This window comes from Gallus gallus, chromosome 1 (genome assembly GCF_016699485.2).
Source record: "Gallus gallus isolate bGalGal1 chromosome 1, bGalGal1.mat.broiler.GRCg7b, whole genome shotgun sequence".
NCBI classification, from domain to species: Eukaryota; Metazoa; Chordata; class Aves; order Galliformes; family Phasianidae; genus Gallus; species Gallus gallus.
The window spans coordinates 2,610,595-2,631,323 of NC_052532.1; the positions used below are offsets into that span (position 1 = coordinate 2,610,595).

Consider the following 20,729-nt stretch of genomic DNA (forward strand, 5'->3'; position numbering starts at 1 on the left):
AAAGAACACATCACTTATCTGTTTACTAATGTCTTCTTGATTTTACATCTGCAGTGGTGACAAAAGAGGTGAGGGAGAATGGAACATCCCTTTGGCCAGTTCAGGTCAGCTGTCCTAATTCTGTTCCCTCCCAGCTCCTTGGGCTCTTCACTGAGAATGGCCTTGGCCCTCTAGCAGCCCTTTCAGATATTGTCTGACTTCATATATTTCAATTGCTGTGCTGCTAGGCATAATCTGCATAAAGAAGCAGGAGAAAAGCATGTATGGGAAGTAAAATCTATAAAGGGCGAGGAAGGAGTTTACTTCAATCTCTGGGAATGCTAAGTGCTTTCTCTGTTGTTTCTCCTAAGAAAAAGTTGCTGAGATGTCTATTTTGACACCTTTTAAACAAAACATTATTTCTCCAATGGAAAAGACGACCAGAATGTTTTGACTGGAGCATTGATTGTATGAACGATTTGATATACCAATGCTTCTGGAATAATTTGGGGAACCTTGGGAAATCACTTAATGGAATTTGGTCCATGTCTGCATAATCTGACTTTTGCTAGAATAATTGAAGATGCCGCTTAATAAACTTTTTATAAAGACTCCCAGTTGGTTGCTGCATTTCAGAGGGTTGTCTGAGCACCGAAGTAATACATCTTGTAATTGTCTTTCTCCCCCCCACCCCACTTAGATATTTTCCCTGGGGAAGAATCTAATGTACTGTAATGCTCGTACCTTTTACAAAGTGACCCTACTCATTACGATTTGTTCTCTGAAGCTCCCTTGACAACATATAAATGCACTGAGAATCCTTAAGCTTTGTCTCCTCCACTCCTGGAAAAAATCTATTTGAAAACTTGTGTTTAATTCTGCCATTACAGCTCTGAGTTCCCGAATGTCGGCACTGTGCTCTGTGTCACAATGCATGCTCAACAGATATGTTCTAACAGCTATGCTATTTATACCCACACGTTTTCATAAAAAATACTCTGTGTTTACACAGAGTAATGTAGTAAAGGTTTTGAGTAAAGTTATGTTTTATGATGTGTAAATGTTGAGACTTCACTGTGGCCTTCCAGTTATTGAGGGGAGCACATAAACAGGAGGGGGAACGGCTGTTTATGAGGGTGGAGAGTGATAGGACAAGGGGGAATGGTTTTAAACTGAGACAGGGGAGGTTTAGGTTGGATATTAGGAGGAAGTTTGTCACCCGGGGGTGGTGATGCACTGGAATAGGTCACCCAAGGAGGTTGTGGATGCCCCATCCCTGGAAGCATCGAAGGCCAGGCTGGATGTGGCTCTGGGCAGCCTGGTCTGGTGGTTGGTGACCCTGCACATAGCAGGGGTGTTGAAACTCGATCATTGTGGTCCTTTCCAGTGCAGGCCATTCTATGATTCTATGATTTTCTGGGGCTGTTGGTAACTGTGTTAACTCCGTTGCTGTGTTGTTCAATAGCTCTTTTCATCTCCTCTCAAATTGCTGGGAGAGGTTTATTCTGATTGTTTCATCTGTTTTCCAGCTCTGTAAGCAAGCACCACATTTGGGTTTATAGTGTGTCCAGAGATCAAAAAATATTATCCCACTGCAGAAAAGAATGGTGATTTTAGGAGGAAGTTGGATGGTGGGGCAGGGAAGAATTTCCTTGAAAACATGTTCCTTAAAAACAACAAACTGAGTACGCCTCAACAAACAACAGAGCTCCATACATACCCATAGTATTCAAAGATGCTTTTTAATAAACCCTTGAATGATCTCTGCCTGGTGTGATTTAAGGAGTAGTGTTCCCAAGACTTGCTGAATTTGCGTATTTGGATTTTGATGCTTCAATCTGAAATAATCTGGAATTTTAGGTGAATTCATGTTCTGCTGTTTTAAGAAGCCTGTAATCATTTGTTACAGGGACTGCTTTCAAAGTGATTGTGTTTACATCTCTTAAAATGAATTCAGATAATAAGCTTTCGATCTGAATTTCCCTCTGTCTTCTGCAGACTGAAACAAGAACAGGCATATGTACGTGATGAGTTTGGCAAAATCCTGGAACGAGAAAGGATGTCTTCGAATGAGCATTTGACTCGAGCCATTCTTCGTGAGAGAGCTGCCACAGAAGAGGAGCGTCAGAAGGCGCAGCGCTTTGTAAGTTCAGCATCTTGTAGAGTGCTTGGATTTCCGAACAGCCACCTCTTCAGACTTGTTTCAGCCTACTAGTAGAAGCTGAAAGCGTATGCTGTCTTGTGATTTTTTTTTTTTTTACTGGTAAATATTGTCATTTCATTTTATTGTTCTAAAATTTTCCTGTCTTAAGGACAGATAGAACCAAGCCCTACTGAAGGTTACAAGTATAATTTGTCTCCTTGCGCCTGGGATAATATGAACGCTGCCCAGAGAGGCTGTGGATGTCCCGTCCCTGGAGGCGTTCAAGGCCAGGTTGGATGGGGTCCTGGTCTAGTATTAAATGTGGAGGTTGGTGGCCCTGCATGTGGCAGGGGGGTTGGAGTTTGAAGATCCTTGAGGCCCCTTCCAACCCAAGCCATTCTATGATACAATTCTATGAGTCTATTTACTAAGTTGGATTATCAAAGCGTTACAGAATACAATACCCTCTTTCATATGTTAAATACTTTCATATTTCAAGGAAGTCCATAATAATCCTCCCTTGAAAACTGGGTGTCAGTAAGGAATCAAAAAGTATAATTCTGAAGTCTCCATCGTGTTAGAAAACAAAAAGAATTGTCTAACTCTTGTTGATTGCCTCAAACCCTAGTACTGGCTTAGTGAGAAATTCTGTATCAGAGAATCCTATTTTAATAGAGCTGCTGTATAAAAATTTCTGGACAAGGAAGTTATAAAATGCAGCTGCCTGTTTTCTTTTGAAAACTGACAACTGTATATTTCAGTCCATTTCAAACGTCTGGCAGATTCATAGCTTCCTATGTAACATTTCCTTGCTATATTGAGTCTGTATTGAGCTTTCCTAGTAACGATAATCATTATGCTCTGAGATACAAATATCACTTAGGATTTCTTTTAAGATTGCCAGAGTATAAATGATTAACAGATACAAGTGTTTTCAAGAACAAAAGTTTCAAAACACTTACGTGAGCATTCCTTTTAAAATAAGGAGGATTAATTATACCAACATCTATAGAAATATGTTTAACTCTCTGCATCCAAGATGAATTCAAAGCTTTCTAAGAGCTATTGGTGGGTAAGAGAGGCAACCAGTCACTTCAGTAATCAATAGATTTATCTACGCTGTGTAAATACAAATCTATTGCCTCTACTATCTTTCCAAACCATTTGTGACTTAAAATTCAAACAAACAAAAATGAAACAATACAAAAATATTAGATAAATGATTCATATTTTGTTATTTTTATATTTGGGGGGAAAAAGGAAAATGGAGGGGAATTATGTCTAAGATGTAGTTTTAGTCTTATGCCTTTAACCCTTGGGCTGTTAAGGTGAAGAATGGATGAGGTTTTGTGGTCTCAGCCTAATGGAGAAATGAAGAGTTACACTGGGGTTTATTTGCGTGACTTACCTTGAGCTTTGCATCTTTCACTTAGTGCTGTGCTTAGTACTCTGCTTTTGAGAAGCATTTGATGTCTTTCTCATCATCCGAATGCCTGAGAGATATCTAATTGTGATATGAAACAGGTGTATTTAGCTATTATGTTATTGTATTGTTAATTTTCACTTATTCTAGAATTTTTAAGGTAGAACTGCCTATGTGAAGGAATCACCTGTGAGGTTTTAACAAATCTTAAAGTTCTCCGTACGTAATCTTGCTGAAACTACTGCAGTTTTTTGGGTTTTTTTTTTTCCACCATAGCATAGTTTGTTATTAGCTGTTTATTTGTCTAATGTATCCAAGTTGAATTTATAACATTTGCAACACGAGGATATGTCTGTGTGTTCCGTTTGTCAGGCAGAGTGAATGATCCCATGTGCTGGTTAACTGCTAGAGCAAGTTGATTTTTTTATTTAGCCCAGATTTTATCACATCTGTCAGATTCTTTATTGGAGAAGGAACTGGTGTCTAGGCAATGCCAATAGCATTATCTTCCATGTTAATTCCTTTGCTGATAAATTGTTTAAATGGTGAGCAGGAAAAGATAAGGTAAGACAGGAAGAATATTTTTGTATAAAGGCTGCTAATTCAGCTTTAACAAGCAGACATGAAAATGTTAGATTGAAGTAGTATTTCCTGGTCTTTAACCACTTAAAACCAGCTGCTGCTTATAGGTTCAGACAGGATACTTTTAAGTATTAAAACACCAAAAGTTGGCATTGGCTGTTCATAAAGATGAAGAACATTGGTAAGATGAAGCTGAAGCTGACAGCTAAAAGAGTAGAAGCTTTGCAGATGATAAGAAGTAGAGAAAGATGTCATTTGTCTTTTTAAGCAAAAGTATTCCAGTTTTCAACAAAGATATCTAAAGGAATCCAGCAGAGCTTGAACAGCAAGGTAAGGCAAAGGAGTGCACCCTTAAAAAATTGGAAATAATTTTTAAGCGAGCAGAATGAGCACGTTAGGCTAAATATTGAAAAACAAACCCCCCAAAATATTAAGTATGACTAGAATGGTTCAGTCACAGAATCACTGACTATCCCAAGTTGCAATGGACACACAAGGATCATGGAGTCCAACTCTGGGCTCCACACAGAACCACCCAAAACCCAAACCCTACATCTGAGCATGTTGTCCAAATGCTTCTTGAGCTCTGGCAGCCCAGGGCCATGCTCACTGCCCTGGGCAGCCTGTTCCATGCCCACTGCCCTCTGATGCAGAACCTTTCCCTAACCCCTCGGGCCCTATTGCTGTCAACAGAGAGCAGAATGAGTGTGTGTAAGCCCACAGACTCCATGGAACTGAAATCTCAGCAAGGACTGAAGAGTCAGAATATCACTGGGGAATGTGGTCTGTGATCAGAATAGATGAACCCATAGCAGCAAAACAATTCTGAATTAATTCCTTCACACGTGCCTTTAAAGTGGAGGAACTTTGCAAGCTGCCATGCCAGAAGTTTTCTTTGCAGAGATTTCCTCAGACAAAGCCATTGATCTGAAGATTCAGTAGAAAGCATTAAGGAAAATTGATGGTTTTACCAATAACAGCTCTTCAGGCCTGGGTGGTATTCATAAAGGCTTTGAAAGAAACTTGATGATAGATGAGCTAATGATAGCTGAGCTACTTACATGCTGTGTAAGCTCTTAGGGGAAACTCCCTCAGTACAATGTGGGGAATTGGATGATGGGATATCAGCTTCTTAAAATATGATTCTGGGAGAGATCCAGACACATAAAACTCAGAAATTCTGATGTTTGTACCAAGCAAGGTAGGAATAATAAAATTCAGAGTGGAATTTCCAGATCCTCAGGTGCAGAATGTGCTTGAAGTTGTGCTTGAGAGCTATCTGTAGCAGTGCAGCATGTCAAAAATATTCCTTTCTTCCATACCCTTAACACATACAGTGTGATATTTCTTCTGTCCATCCTTCCTGAGGGAGAACATTGTAATGCATTAAGGCATTTATTTCAGTCTGACCACAGAATAATTTTGATATTGGATTGATCCCCTCTGATTCAGTCTAGTGTTCCATACTTCTGACTACTCCAAGAATACTTACATTGTGTTACGCAGGCAGCAGACCTATCTTCCTTTTCACTTCCTTCACTACACATCTAAGCATTGTGGAGAGTTGAGCTGGGCACAGTGTTGTGGAGTGCCTTTAAATGTGGTAGCTTTGCCATAAACAGCGTATTGATGTTCCATCACTGCAGTCATTATGAGAGCCAGGGTGAGACACAGAGAACATGAAGGAAAAAATCAATAGTTATCCAAAGTGCAGAGGACCTGTTGTATTTCCATCTCCTTGTAATGACCTGGAGTTTACTGTTAACATGTTTGCTTCACTGTCTGGACTGAAACGAGCTGTCATTAAGACCCTATATGTTAGAAAATGGTTTTATTGAGCTGCCAATGACATTAAAGTCTCATTTCCCTTTGAAGAGGCACAGAAATATTGTTCTGTTCATTTGTTGTAACCATAACATTAAAATTTGATTACTGCTGTCATTAGAAATCTGTATCCATACTAATATAATTATATATATTTCCCCATGTATTGTTCCTGGCTTTCACAGAAGTACCTGTTAGAGAATGAAGTCTGTTGTTGCTGAGGCATTTTCCTGTTGTGTAAATTATTTGCTGTATGAGAGAGTCTGTTAATAAGCTCTGTGCTCAAAAAGTCAAATTGGCAGAAGCATCCTTACATTAAAAAGCAGTTTCTGCACTTCAGGTGTATGTGGTAATCGAACTATTGGATTTTTGAGGTGTACAATTGTTTTGTTTTTTTTTTTCACTTTTCTGAGCACTGAAATCAATAGACAAAATACATTCCTTGATATGTTAGAGCTGAAGCACGTTGAGTTATGGTAGGAGCGAATTTGACCTATTGTCATAATTGAATACACATTGTTAAAATGGAGTGTTTCCCTCTTCTCTGTCTCAACTGTTAGGCTATTTCTCCTACCATCCTTGGGTGGCACATCCATATCACTGCATACGTGTGCTGTGCAGCCTTTCCTTTAGTGCTGCATTTATTTTTCCTGTCCCCAGTTCATTAGCTTTTTCAAGAGGAGGTCCTCTATTTTCTCTAAGCAGATTATGGACCGACTCTTCCTGCTCTTTCCAAACAGTCCTGTGCTAACCGTATTTTAAGGATGACTTCACTAGAAAATACCAGGGGGAAGAATTACTAAACGAGTTAAAGCATTAGTTCTCAAGAGAAAAGAAGTCTGTTTACAAACCTGCAGTATTTATTACATACCTCATTTAGCTCATTCATCATTTTAATAGAAAAATGAATCTTTTTAGATGATTCTGAAATAATTCGAGGTAAACTACATAGCCCGAGGCAAAACATGATTGCTTACTGCAGAGAGGACGAAGCTGTTTCTGGGAAGCATGGTATGATTGGTGACTATAATTTACAATTTATGACAGTGAAAATACTAAAGGCTCACATTTGAAAATTAGACTTAAGATTTGAAAACAACATGGTACAAAGCTAAACCTGGTGACATTTCTTTTTGTCTCTTGTTCTTCAGTTTTATAATGTAGAAGCATTTGTACTCTTTGAATGCTTATATTTTTTCAGATCTACTGGTAAGATTTAATTCAGTTCTATGTACGTGGTACTTTGTTGCCAAGTGCTTTTCCCCTTGCCATTTAGAAATAGCTGTTTTGTTAGAGCAAATGATCCCCTTGCCTTCGTGCTCGTGATGTGGGAGACAGAGTAAAATTAAAATGAGGAGGAAGAAGTTGCTTTTGAGTGCTGAGAATGAGATCTAAAGGTTTCTTATTGGCTTTGTTTTGGGGGAGAGGGATTTGGTTGCTTTTTTACAGAAGCAGAATACACTGAAAAAATCATTTACACTTTGAAAATATTAAACTCCATTGCACTTTACATGCTTATCTTCATTTGAATAAACAGGATGTTATGGATATGGCTTATGCCTCTCCTGGCACACGTTTATTCTCTCACTGACTCTCCTTCTCGTTGGCATTTCTGATGCAGCTGCAAGGTGTGTAAGATAGGAATCTGGCTTTCTGTCTGTTCTGGGATGCTATATAGATTATATGAAACTACTGCACGAACAAGAAGGTGCTACTATGCAAATGAAGATCAGTAATGTTGGTTTCCAACAATGCAAGAAATGGGACTTCCTACCAAATATTTGCAAACCGTGAGTGGTTTTCTTATCTGGCCGGATGTATGTGCCTTAAGGAAATGGTAAAGGCCCATTTGCATGTCTAAAATTACTTTATTAATGAGTGAACAATCTTTCCCCCCTTGATGTAGTTAAACAGTAAAAATAATTTAAAATAGCCTGTGGGTGATCGTACTGTTGTTGCTGTAGGTTGCAATCCCAGTATGACCTCCGTCGTGTCAACAGTTAAGCAGTGCTTTATTTCATCTCTGAAACTGCCATTAAATGCCCGTGAACTAGAATAAGAAATTGCTTACCTGTATCTCTTTTCTGCCCCTTCATAACATCTGTTCTGACATTTAAAATATTTGTTTCAATGGAACAATACAAATAATTTTCTCTTTCCTCCAGTTTTTGACTTGACAATGTTGTAGACCTATAATTTTTTATTCTTATATCTAGCAATCATTTTTTTCTCTCAAAGCTAGACCTACAAGAAAAAAATACAGTAAAAATAGAAAATTTGGAAGGCAAGGAAAGTACACAAAGTGAATATTTATTCTCCTAAAAGTTTCTGTTTGAATGGTAAGAGAAATGTGTTTTGTTAGTCAAACAGCATTGAAGAGCTTGCTTTTTTTATTCTTAAATTCATATATAGCAAAACCCAAGATACTTGACAGAAGCAAAATTAATCACTGTGTTATCTCAGCATCCAGATGAAGATCTAGTGCTTTACAAAGCCTGCTGCTCCATCAATTTGTTCTTTTGGTTGAATTCAAATTGAGTTCATTTTTATAGATTCGCTGCATAATACTCTCCTCTCTCCTCCCTCATTCATTAACCAATTTGTTCTTGCTACTCCCTTTTTATTGAACAGCTAACAAAATTGCTATGCTATCTTTTCAAATGAATGTCATCATTCCTTGTCATGCATGGGCAAAAAGTAAGCATATGCATCCTTTTTACATACACGTTTGCTTCTTCCAGAGAGAATATCCATTTCTGCCCTCAAGATATCATGAAAGGGATGTTTTAAATAATGTTCTTATGAAGGTTTTGGCACAACGTATAAGTATTCCTATCCAAACTGCATTTGGGGGCATGTATGCGCTGCTGCTGTATGACACAACAAAAGCCACAGAAGACTTAGAACATAGCACATACACAGTCTCCTTCATTTCTTCAAAAGGATTTGCCAGCTCTTAAGATTCTCTTTCTGACTTCTATTTAATATCTATTTACCCTCAATTTAGGCTAATTTTGGTTGGGCAGATAGAAGACTTAAGAAAGGGAGGAGAAATGAAGAACAATTTGTTTTACTAATGACCTGCCTTTAACTAATCCCAGGACTCTTTGCACTGCACGACATGGGTGTTTTGTTTGGGAACATCATCTGAGAGAAGGGAACCAAACCACTGAAAGAGTATAATTTGGAAGATATCCAGCAGCCTGTATCCTAAATATAGTAACAAGAAAAATCATTAGGTTGATTAGTGGTGTTGATGTTGCTATTCTATGGTGTTCACTCTGTACTCTTAAGAGTTCTTCCTGTAATCAGGACTTCACATATTCTGTTGTGAGCAAGCTCTGAGACAAAAGCCATTCTATTTTAGCTAGAGAATACTAGAATGAAGCTCGAAAAACACAAGAAATTGTTGCAAATATTAATAAATAAATAAATAAATAAAGGGTTGGAACACCTCATCTGTGAGGACAGTCTGAGAAAGCTGGGGCTGGTCATTCTGGGAAGAGAAGGCTCCAGGGAGATACTTCAATATCTAAAGGGGAGCTAAGAAAAGGAAGGGGACAGACTCTTTAGTAGGGTTTGCTGTGATAAGACAAGGGGAAATGGTTTCAAACTTAAAGAGAGAAGTTGTAGATTGGGTATTAGGAAGAAACCTTTTATAGTAAGAGTGATGAGGCAATGGAATAGGTTGCCCAGAGGTGGTGGAAGCCTTTCCTGAAGACATTCAAGGTCAAGCTGGAGCAAACTCTGAGCACCTGATCGAGCTATAGATGTCTGTGTTCATTGCAGGGGCGTTGGACTAGATGGCCTTTAAAGGTCTCTTTCAACGTAAAAGATTCTGTGATTCTTGAAAATCTTGAATTGGGTGGTTTCTGAGGAGACTGATAGCATATGTCCTTCCTGTATTTATATTTACAACTATGCCCAAGATTAGGTTTCAAATTTGAACATAATTAAGGGTGAGAGACTGATAGGTTAATAGTTAATTAAGTTTATGTTGTCCTTTTTAGGAGAAGCTGAGCATCCACTTTCATGTTTGGTCTACGCTGGAAACTCTTTTTGCATCCAGGAGCCCCATTGCTGTATTCTTTTACATCTGTTTCCTATTTAGGAAACTAATGGCTTTTCTATAAGGGGAAAAGCAGTTTGTTTTTATTCTGTTTTGTTTTGCTTTCCCACTGAATGCTTATTCTGCAGTACTCTCAATTAGGGAATGGACCCTTATGCAGGCTGTAAGGCATGAGAATGACCTTCCAACTCTAGTGCCAACAGGGCAGTGCTAATGAAGTATCTTCCCTTTATGCATTTCTGAAAGCCGAAGTCTGGTGGTGTGTTTGTATAAGGGAAAGAAAGTACATTTTAGGAAAACTCTGTTAAATATCTTCAAACAAACAAACAAGCCCTTAAACTTTAATGTAGTGAAGACTGGAGTGAAATGACTGTCCACATATCAGCATTTTCAGCAGAGATGTCATATTCTGCTTATACCAAAACACAAACAGAAGTGGTGCTGGGAAAGGTTTTATTGTTATATATATATTTTAATTCAAGCCTTCTCTGCTCTTTGTGCACTTTGGCATTTCTTTACTTATTAGTACAAAATTGGTTGGCTTGTATTTCTGCTCCAAGTTATTGAAATAGTACAATTGCAGTGTTTCTATAGCAGAAGTAAATGGTGACTGTGAAATACTGTGTATGCCCCCTTTATTTTATTTTTGTAGTTCAAAAACAGTTTTGAAGATTGAAGAGACAAGTTCTCTTGCATCTCCTTATCAGTTGGTTCGTAGTCTGAGTTGCCACCTTTGGTTAGAAGCAAGTCTGCAATAGATGACATGTAGACTTCAGGAAGAAAAGATTTAACCTCCTACTGAATATACAATTTTATCAGTTTATCAAAAGATACAATTAAATGTATTAGATGGCACTTCTCGGTCAGAATTGCTATTACTACTGTACTTGCTGCGTGCTTTAAGGTACTTTAAGTGAATCAATAATTATCCTGGTAGAGTTGATGATAGCGTGAATTCTAGAAACCAAACAGTGACAGGGAATTATATTTTGGGGAAAAAAAGTTACAAATTGAAAACTTTCTCACTTTCTGATGAGATTTCTTCAGTTCTGATTTGTAATTTTGATGTAATTTGTCCTTTGGTTTAAACAGAATGTGAAATGACTGTTGAAATTACTGATATGTGTACAGTCCTTCCACTATAGCTTTTCCAAGCTGTTTTATATCAGAGTCCCTCTGGCTGTCCAGCATATGGTGAGGTACTTAAGTATTGTAGCAATGGGTGCTAACGGATCCAAAGTAGATGTACATAAATCCGATTTAAAATAATCTATTAGAGGGTGTGGAAGGAGAATGACATCCTGGTTAAGTCTATAGGTTTTTATTAAGATTTTTTTTTCTATCCTATCAAGTATTACTTGTATGGTTATAGAATCGTAGAATCACCAAGGTTAGAAAAGGCCCACAAGGTCATCCAGTCCAATCATCCACCTATCACCAATAGTTCTCTCTAAACCATGTCCCTCAGCACAACGTCTGATGATGTATTCTACAATAGGTTTGCTAGTATGTGCATGGAAGAAAATAGTTTGCCTTGTGGATTTTTTAAAGGAGGGAAGACATTAAAGTGGAAGGGTTGATAAATTGGGGATGTTAATATACCATTTTATTTAAGTAATAAAAATTATTCTCTTGACAGTCCTATCCTCTGAAGACTGGAAACTGTTTAATTTCACGGTTCCCAGTAGCACAGTATGTCATTTCTGTCTAGCAAAGTGGAGTGGAGTTTTTAGCTGGAAATTCAATCTTCTTTCAAGAAATGTATGGCTGACAGTCTTCATATGGATATTTGCATGCATGTGTGCATGTAATGTCATGTAGTTGAAAGAGTTGAAGCCAAACCATTCTCTTCTCATGGAGCACCTGCTGCTTAAAAATACACTGACACTGACTTCAACACATGGCCTACAGAGCATTTTTCTTATTTTACATGAGTTTTGAAAGCAAAAACTGGTTTCAGTTGTTAAGTCTGCTGGTTAAGCAGCTTCGTAAGAATGATGCAGTAGAAAAGCATCAGCGCTCATTTTTGGGAAGCCATGGTAAAAGATAATACTTTGTACTTGTTGCATTACTTTCTAGTTAATAGGGCTGATACTTCTAACATAGTTTTGATTTTGGCAGATCCTGCAGCCTGTTCACGTAGTGAGGTATTGCGTTGTCTTTTTCTTAGACGTTTGAATTCAAGTCAGGTTCGTAAATAAATAAACAACAAATCTTCCTTCCTTCTCATTTTCTTAATTATCATGCAGATAAACAGTGGGGTTCATGACATTAGGATAAGTGTCTTATGATTTTGCCTTGGATAAAGAAGCCTGTGCAGTTCTCCCTTTTCCCCCCTTGGGCTATGCAGCAGTAATAAATGAGCAAGTCCAGAGTACTTTATGATAGATAGTTAATGGTGCTGCGCCTGAGCCAACAGGCTTGTTTCCCCAGCAGCTGTCACAATTCATAGTCATTAGCATACCTTTAATGGTTACATTTCAAAATAATTTCTGCCAGAGCATTTAGCATACATAAAGGGAAAAAGCCGTGACATTGAGAAAGGAGTTCTAGGTGTAGGTGAACTTTTTAGACTGATTGTAATATTGGAGTGCATACATTCAGAGGATCTAAGAGTGAATTGAAAATTATTAAAGTAATTTTGGAGGTAAAATACCAGTCGACCTTCAAGGCCTATTTGTGACCAGTAGTCTATCTTTAAGTCCATGAGCATCCAGAGCCTTCTGTGCTGTTTTATTGGGTGTTTCTTGCATATAGATCTGCAGAAAGACTGTTCAGAAATCTTCTTTTCAGTGGGAAGGGAATAGAATCATAGAATCAGAGAATCACCAAGGTTGGAAAAGACGCACAGGATCACCCAGTCCAACCATCCACCCATCACCAATAGTTCTCATAGTTTTGTGTGACAGTGATACCAAGTCATTCCTAGCGTGTAAGGCAGAACTAAAGGGCTACCAAATGTTCAAAACAAAGTCATGATGGCAGACATCACAGCACCAGCTTGATGTATCTGCTATTTTGATGTAAGAGGAGAAATACGTGCATCTAATATCTATTAATAAAGCTTTTTTAAGGCTTTTGAAGATAGGCAAGAAGGATGATGGGAGGAGGGGTAATGAGTGGGTGCCACATCTACCTCAGCAACAGGGGATCTTCTAAGAAGTGCTCTGATAAATAGGTCAGTTGGATTTTTGTTTTACACTGTAATAACTCATGTAATGTTTTAATTTTCCTTCTCACTTTTATCTGTCTGTTTAAAGAATGAAAAGAAAAAAACACAGTTACTTCTTTTGAAAGCAATGATGGAAGATACTGAACTTGAGAAATTCTTTCTTTGAACATGCTACCTCCAAGCAAGCAGAAGGAGTGCCTATTATTTTCCCTTCTAATTTGCTATGTCTAAAAAATCGTTTGAAATTTGTATGTGAGCAGATTTGACCTTAACAAAAATAAGGAGTAATGAAGGTAAACTTTCATTCTCCTGGAGCAGATTTTCTTACTTTTCAGCACATTTCCAGTGCTGCCAGTTTTATTTCCATGTTCCCATTCGTTTTGGAGGTTCATGGAAACATTTATTTGTCTTACTGCTCTAAATCATCAGCAGTTGATTGAGACCCATCAACTGTGAATGTGGTGAATTAGTTGTAGCAGCAGAGGAGGACAACTGTAATTATTGTTAGCCATTATGTCAGGGGTGTGCATTTGCCTTAGAGTGAGGTCACAACCCTTGACAGATCTTTCAAAATCTGCCATATGTTTGAAAAATCTGTTGTTTTGATTTTTGATGGTCAGTCCTGATATGTTAGGGGAAGAAGATCCGTGTAGCCTTAAGAGTAAGAGATATGCTGGAAGATGAGCATGAAGTACCCTGCAGAGACTGAAAACTGGAATTATACAGATTAATAGAAATATTGAACAGAATTAGCACACTATCAGTGTTTTATCATACAAAGCAGATTTTGAAAGGACTTCAGTACCTTTTGTAACCAGTGGCTAAATTGTTGGAACAGATAGGATGAACTTATGTTGTGTCATTGCTGCCCCATTTAAAACTGTGATAGTTGCAGTATGCTCATCCACTTGGCAACTTTTAGTTGACTATTTGATTTTTGCTTAGTTTATTTGACATTCTTGACCACAATTCTGGCTGCCCCAAGAAGCAAATCAGTCAGTTGTCTAGGAGTATTAAGATTGCAGAATCAATGCCTTAGAAGTTAAGTGGTTTGTTCTCTTAGTGATGCTTACTATTAATGTCAGAAAAACCCCACAAGTACTGTGAAAGTTAAAGCATTAAGGTTTTTCAGTCAGATATGCAGAACTGGTGAACTTGTGTGATTGTATTGGTCTTCATTTCAGTACTCTAGCCTCACTTTCAAGGCATTTAATTTGAAGCATTAGCTTATCTGAAAGCACTGTGAACTGTTTTTTAATCCACTATGTCATTTGGGTTGGTATGTCTCATTGTAGTAGCACACAATGTATGTGGACTATGCAGTGTTCACGGGTGTGATTTAGCAGAGAGTTGTTAGTCAGGGTAGTATGGTTAGGTTGCAGGTGGATTTCATGATCTTTAAGGTCTTTTCCAACCGAGCAATTCTATGATTCTGTGATCTATAATAGAAAAACCTGGGTGTAATTATTAACCAGAAAGCGCTGACAGTACCACAAGAAAGTGTAAAGGTGGTAAATATCTTAGATTTAAAGATTACATAAACACAGTGTTTGGAGATGAAGTTCAACAGATAAGGAATGCCAGATAAAACAGCCTTTGAAATCATAATTTTGCTGTTACTGTTGTTTTGATGTAGCTTACTAGATTGTAATTTTCTCTATTTAAAAAAAAAAAAAAAAACCTTTAAAAAAATCTTTTCTTTTTTTTTCCCCTCTTTATTTTCCTCTTCATCTTTTCAGAGACACAAATAAGAAAAGACCTTTAATTTGACCTACGATTTAGTTACTGGGGAGAGGTATATAACTGTATTACAAGTTTAAAAAGTGGACCCCTATGAACCACATGACATACAACAAGGCCAAGTTGTGGCCATCTCAGGCTGATATGAGTACAGACTGGGAGAACTCATTGAGAGCAACCCTGAAGAGAAAAATTTGGAGGTTCTGGTGAGCTGGACATGAGCCAGCAGTGTGTGCTTGCAGCCCAGGAGGCCAACTATATCCTGGGCTGCATTAAAAAAGGGGTGGCCAGCAGGGAGAGGGAGGTGATTGTCCCCTCTGGTCTGCCTTTGTGAGGTCCCATCTGGAGTACTGCGTCCAGGTTTGGAGCCCTCAGTACAGGAGGGATGTGGAGCTGTTGGAGCAGCTCCAGAGGAGGGCCACTAAGATGATCAGAGGGCTGGAGCACCTCTCCTATGAGGAAAGGTTGAGGGAATTGGAGTTCTAGGCCAGTTTGGAAGGGGCCTGATCTAACCTGATATGATGGTTGACAGACCTGTCCACGGCAGGCAGGTTGGAGCTTTATGAACTTTAAGGTCCCTTCCAACCCAAGCCATTCCATGATTCTGTTATTCTATGTAAATAACAGGAGAGACTTGGGACATTAATTCTATTAAGGCTTCTATAAGCTTGACAACCTGTACTAAGAACAAGAAGTAGTCTTGACAGTTAGGAATTCTGAGTTAATCCATATTTTTGTAGCACTGTCTTTGATTTCAGTTTCTTCTATTTTTCCGTTTTCTTTTTGCTATGAATATATCTACCGCAAATTCTATTTTTACATTTCTGTATAAGGCATTCCAACCTCATTTCTTTCTCAAGTCTTCTGCTTTGTCCCATGCCTCCATGTCCATCCTGATCTTAGCCACTCCATTCTTCATTTTCACATCCTTCTTTTCATTTTATTTTTATTTTTCTCCTTATCACCTTCTCTCTTCCTTTCTTCTTTCCCTCTACAACCTTTAAGTCTGTCAGTTCTTAGTTTCAGGACGAAGAACTACTTTGTTTCTGTGATTCCTGGGAGCTAATTGTACCCTTCACTTCTGTTGCCTGATGTTACAGTATTTTGGACCTAGTGGAATGAGGAATTGCAGAAGATATCTGCTTTAACACCTGCAGTCCTTTCAGGATTCATACATGTAGTCAGGCTATACGTATTGGCTTGTGGGAGTGTGCACGTGATGGATGAAATTATACAGAACCACACTGCCATGCTTTGACAAAAATTATCGAACCAGAGCTGTGCTTTTTTTAATTTGCTTTTTCCTCCAGAGGCTTATGGACATGGTGAAGTTTAATTTTGTTTTATTGGAGGTGGAAGAAGAAAGTGCCCAGGTGTGATCTGGACAGCTTTCCTGGCAGATAGCAGATTTCTTTGGAAGCTATGCGAATGCTAGAACCTAAAGAAATTTCATTTATTGTTAGTAGAGAGTGTTATCTCTAAGTGAATGGAATGCATTTGGCCGAGGCCTTCAGAAAAGTTGGAGGTGACGTGTAACGTCTTTAACTCTTTTTCTCTTGCTTCAAAAAGTCTGTAGCTTGAGGCTCTATGGAGCTGGAAATGAATGGAAAGTAATCTTTTTTGTGGGGAGGATGACACAGATGGTACAACATTAAGGAGAAAACTTCACAATTCAGAGATTGTATTATGAGTTCAGGTTTACTTTTGAGAGTCTACAAGGTGAACAAATTGAAGCAGGGACATCTTCAATCTATGCTGCCTTAGATGCTAAGTATTTAGATTTTCCAGTCTTACTGTTGGCTGTCCTCCCAAGAATTGCTGCACAGCCCATTTGCAAGCAGAGGTAGGTTTTCTCTGCCTACATTTTCAGCAAGGCGTGGGTCTGATCAGCTGTGCCAGAACTTTGCACCCTGGGATCTCTTTATAACTGAGGAGAAATGGGTATTTTTGGGGTGTGATTTTGACATATTTCAGATGTCAACTTGATGATGATGTTGATTGCCTTGTAGAAGCATGTATTTCTCTGCATATGACCTTCTGGGGCTCTAGCTTAAATGTGTATGTCTTACTGTGTAGATAATTCAGACAAGTAAGGTTATTTGGACCTGAAACATGTAAATATCGTAACAATCCCTGTGTCTACATCACACAAAATACACTTACAATAAATCAGAAAATGAGTCATAATGAAAATTACTCCCATGAGCCTTGTTTTTGTTATGACCTCTTCCTTGTACTTAATTTTTTTGGGAAAGCTTAGTCTAATGCACATATACCAGAATAAATCACTTCTTCATAATCATTTCTGAAGACCTGGTGGGAGCTACTGGTTTTGTACTGGCTTCCTCTTTCTCTTACGAAGCACAGTATGTTCTGTAGTTGCATCGTTTGAAGGTTTTAACTGTGAAGTGTTAAATCCCTTTTGGTTTTGCCAGTGGGTAAGCACAAATTCCTACTCATTCACACGTTCCAGGAGATGGGAGCGCATTCCTCATGACTCAGTGACTGCAGTCACAGTGGGAAATGAAAATTGATCTCAGTGCACCTTCCCATAGCAGTGGTTTTGATGCTACAATGTTGGCCCACATCTAGGTTATAAGGCTTTTGCTATGTTTCTGAAGGAACGGAGTCTTGTGACTTATTTGAAGTTCCTGCAGTTCAACAGTGCATTCTCTGCAGGGTACTACGATAACAGTTTAAGATAATAACATATAGGTTATATAAGTAATTCCTCAAAGTTAGAGTTTATAAAGAACAGTTTTTAAAGTGGTTGCATCTGTCATGATTGTAAATGGGTCGGGAATGTTTCTGAGTGCAGAGCTGACAACAACAACAAAAATCAGAACTTGTACTACCAGTGAGGAGAAAAAACCCTATTTTATACTCCATTAAACTGTTACACATCATAAATAATTTATGCTCCCCTTGCTCTGTTCTGCAGCAAAGATGATAAACTAGTCATTTTAGGAGCATTTTAATGAATATAATAGTTTTCTTGACTTTCTCTGAAACCGAAACCCTGGTCATTATGTATATCTAAGTGGGTTAAATTATGGGAATACATTTTAAAATGAGTCGTTCAGTCTTACTCTGAATTCCACAGGTATCTAGGAGTGGATCCAAATTTTGTGTAGCTTTCTTCATGTTATTTACAATAGTAAAATTTATATTAGTTATTTCTGTCATTCCCAAAAGTGTGTAAACACCTCCATGCAATATCGTGAGATTGGAATATTCCTATTGGAATATTAGTAGTTTGTCTGGTTTGTACTAAACTTTTAGACAATAGAATCATAGAATCATTGAGTGGCATGGGTTGAAAAGGACCACAATGATCCTTGAGTTTCAACCCCCCTGCTATGTGCAGGGTCGCCAGCCACCAGACCAGGCTGCCCAGAGCCACATGCAGCCAGATATTTTCCCTTAGTTGTTGGGGTTTTTGTGTATTATGTAGAATTTTACAGTCAGGTTCAGATGAAGTTTTCAGAAGCATAGACGGTTAGCTTTATATTCAGACATTTATGTCCATCTTTTGTGCGGTGTTGGTGCTTCTGAGTATGCTGCTTGTATGTTCCAGTGAAATGTGCTCGATGTTCTGAAAATCTAAATAGGTGAAATTGTACTTCACTTAGCATTGCCTCATTTGCTTTTGATAATGAAAGTGTAAAATGTGATATTCCTAGCAGGTAGCAATCTGGGCAGGTGAGTGATTCAGTAGAGGAGACAGGGACTTGTACTTGGCTTTCAGCATCACTGCTGAATTTAAGTGTGAATCCAGAGAGTGCTGTTAGTAGAAATTGCTGTTCAGCTTCCCATTTTGATAGCGTGAATTCCTCTTTAAACTTTCTATTGAAATACCATCAACTTTTTCCCCATTTTCATATCCTGTGCAGTGCCTTCAAATTTACTTTCCAATGCTTTTGAACGTAATAGCTGAAATCTCTTCGGAAAGAATATCCTTTCTGACAATTAACTTTTATTGTTGTTTGCATGTCTAGAGAAATTGCAGTGTCTGATCCATCACCGATACTCCTGATAGAACATTGATATGTATGTGTAATGCTCTGTGTATTTACTGTCGAATGGGGATTAGTTGGTTTTAGGCTTATATGCATCACCTTCAACTGATTTAGCTTTAAAAAACTAATCAAGCAGTTTTGTTTCTTTGGGAAAGAATAGGCACATAATTGCCTTTTAATATATATTTTTTTGCCCATTAAAGACTTTCTAGATTGGATGAACTATTGCAGAAAATAGTTCACAAAGAATTAAATCCGTGGTACTCTGCCAATAGCTTACTTTGACTAAGGACTGTCCTCTGACAAATTAGTGATCGTTCTCTTTCTGTAGTACATTGCAGAAACAGCAACCGCCATATTAAATCTTAATCAATAACAATGTTTCACTAATTACAGGAGCGAGTTTATATATTGGATAAATTGCTGTTTGCAAATGTTGTATTATATTAACTAAAACAGCTAATTACCAGCAGCAGAATAAACATAAGGTTTGCTAAAAGCTTCCATCCGTAGCTTGGAGCATTGCTGCTGCCTAGTATTTCAGTCAATGTGGAAAATAAGGTAATGACATTATAAATACATTTATAATGCAGGACAATTTCTTCTAAAATGCATGTAAGTATTATTGCTTTACTACGAAATATGATTTATTTAATGCATTTCAGCCCCCATAATATTAAGATATAATTGAGATGGGGGGGGGAAAAATTGCATGCAGTCAGAGCCTGCATGAAAGTGAATCATGGTCTAAATTGCTTGTAATTTTGAAGGCACTTAGGGGAATCATGAAATTTATATAAAGCCAACTTTGGTTTAAAAAATGTGAAGAAAACAGCCGTCCAGTCTTTCAAGCTTTATTTGATGTTAAGTATGTTTTGTATGCAAATGAAAGCCTGGATCAGAATGAATAAACTGAGATTCTTAAGTCTTACACCCATATGAAGATAAAGAGACAAGTCCAACTCTGTTGATAGACCTTTATAGTGATTGCTGAGTACAACAGCCTGCAGTGCAGTGTACTTTGGATAAAACTACTACCATGGGCATATAAAGGGAATGAATGATAACACAAATGGTACCAGTGATCTTAGCTGGAAATCATTTAAATGCAGCTGGGAATTCTGATGATTATTCCTTTTGAAAGACCGGTCTTACCTTCATTGTTTAATTACCTGCTAAACAACTGTTGGTGGCTTCACTAAATCAAGAAGCTCCCAAAGAAGTAACATCAGTAACTGTAGCCATGCCTGAGCAACTCCAGTTTCCTTGGTAATGGCCACCAGCCTGTGTTTGGCCCAACATACATTATCAGTTGGAAAGACATCGGTAGCATATCTCAGCATGTATTTTGTTCCAAAGATGTAATAAAGAACTCTTAGTAACCCATGCATCTGTGGCAAGATTCACTGTATCTCAGTAGATGATAAAACTAGTGTTTGTAAAAATTATGCTGTTTTTGAATGTATGGTATGTAGAATAATTAAGCTTTTTTTGGATCAATGACTTCATCCTTTAAAGATGTGTAATTCCTTCTTGTGTCAAATAATTTAATAAGCCTGTGGAATATAAATCACGTATCATTGCCCATAATTCCAATTGGCAGCTAGGATGTCAAAGGGCTGAAGCTGAAACTTGGAGCTGTGTGTACATCTCATCTCTGTCCTTTTTTACCTACACAGACTTTGCTCTCTTTGGCAAGCACCTTCTAAGTCCAGTAGTATTAGTGGAGAATGCTACAGGCTTCAGCAGCCCCTCACCATTTCCCCTTGCTAAAGGTC

General features: G+C 38.1%; 1 protein-coding gene across 4 annotated transcripts in view; it reads left to right on the top strand.

The window, feature by feature from the left end:
* Positions 1-20,729, top strand: part of CHCHD3 (coiled-coil-helix-coiled-coil-helix domain containing 3) — a 209,662-nt gene that overhangs the window by 99,164 nt on the left and 89,769 nt on the right. For all 4 annotated transcript variants that reach the window (XM_015292450.4, XM_015292492.4, XM_416646.8 and 1 more), the window contains exon 4: positions 1,978-2,122. In XM_015292450.4, the coding sequence (XP_015147936.1) occupies positions 1,978-2,122 (145 nt within the window). The remainder of the gene's footprint in view (positions 1-1,977; positions 2,123-20,729) is intronic.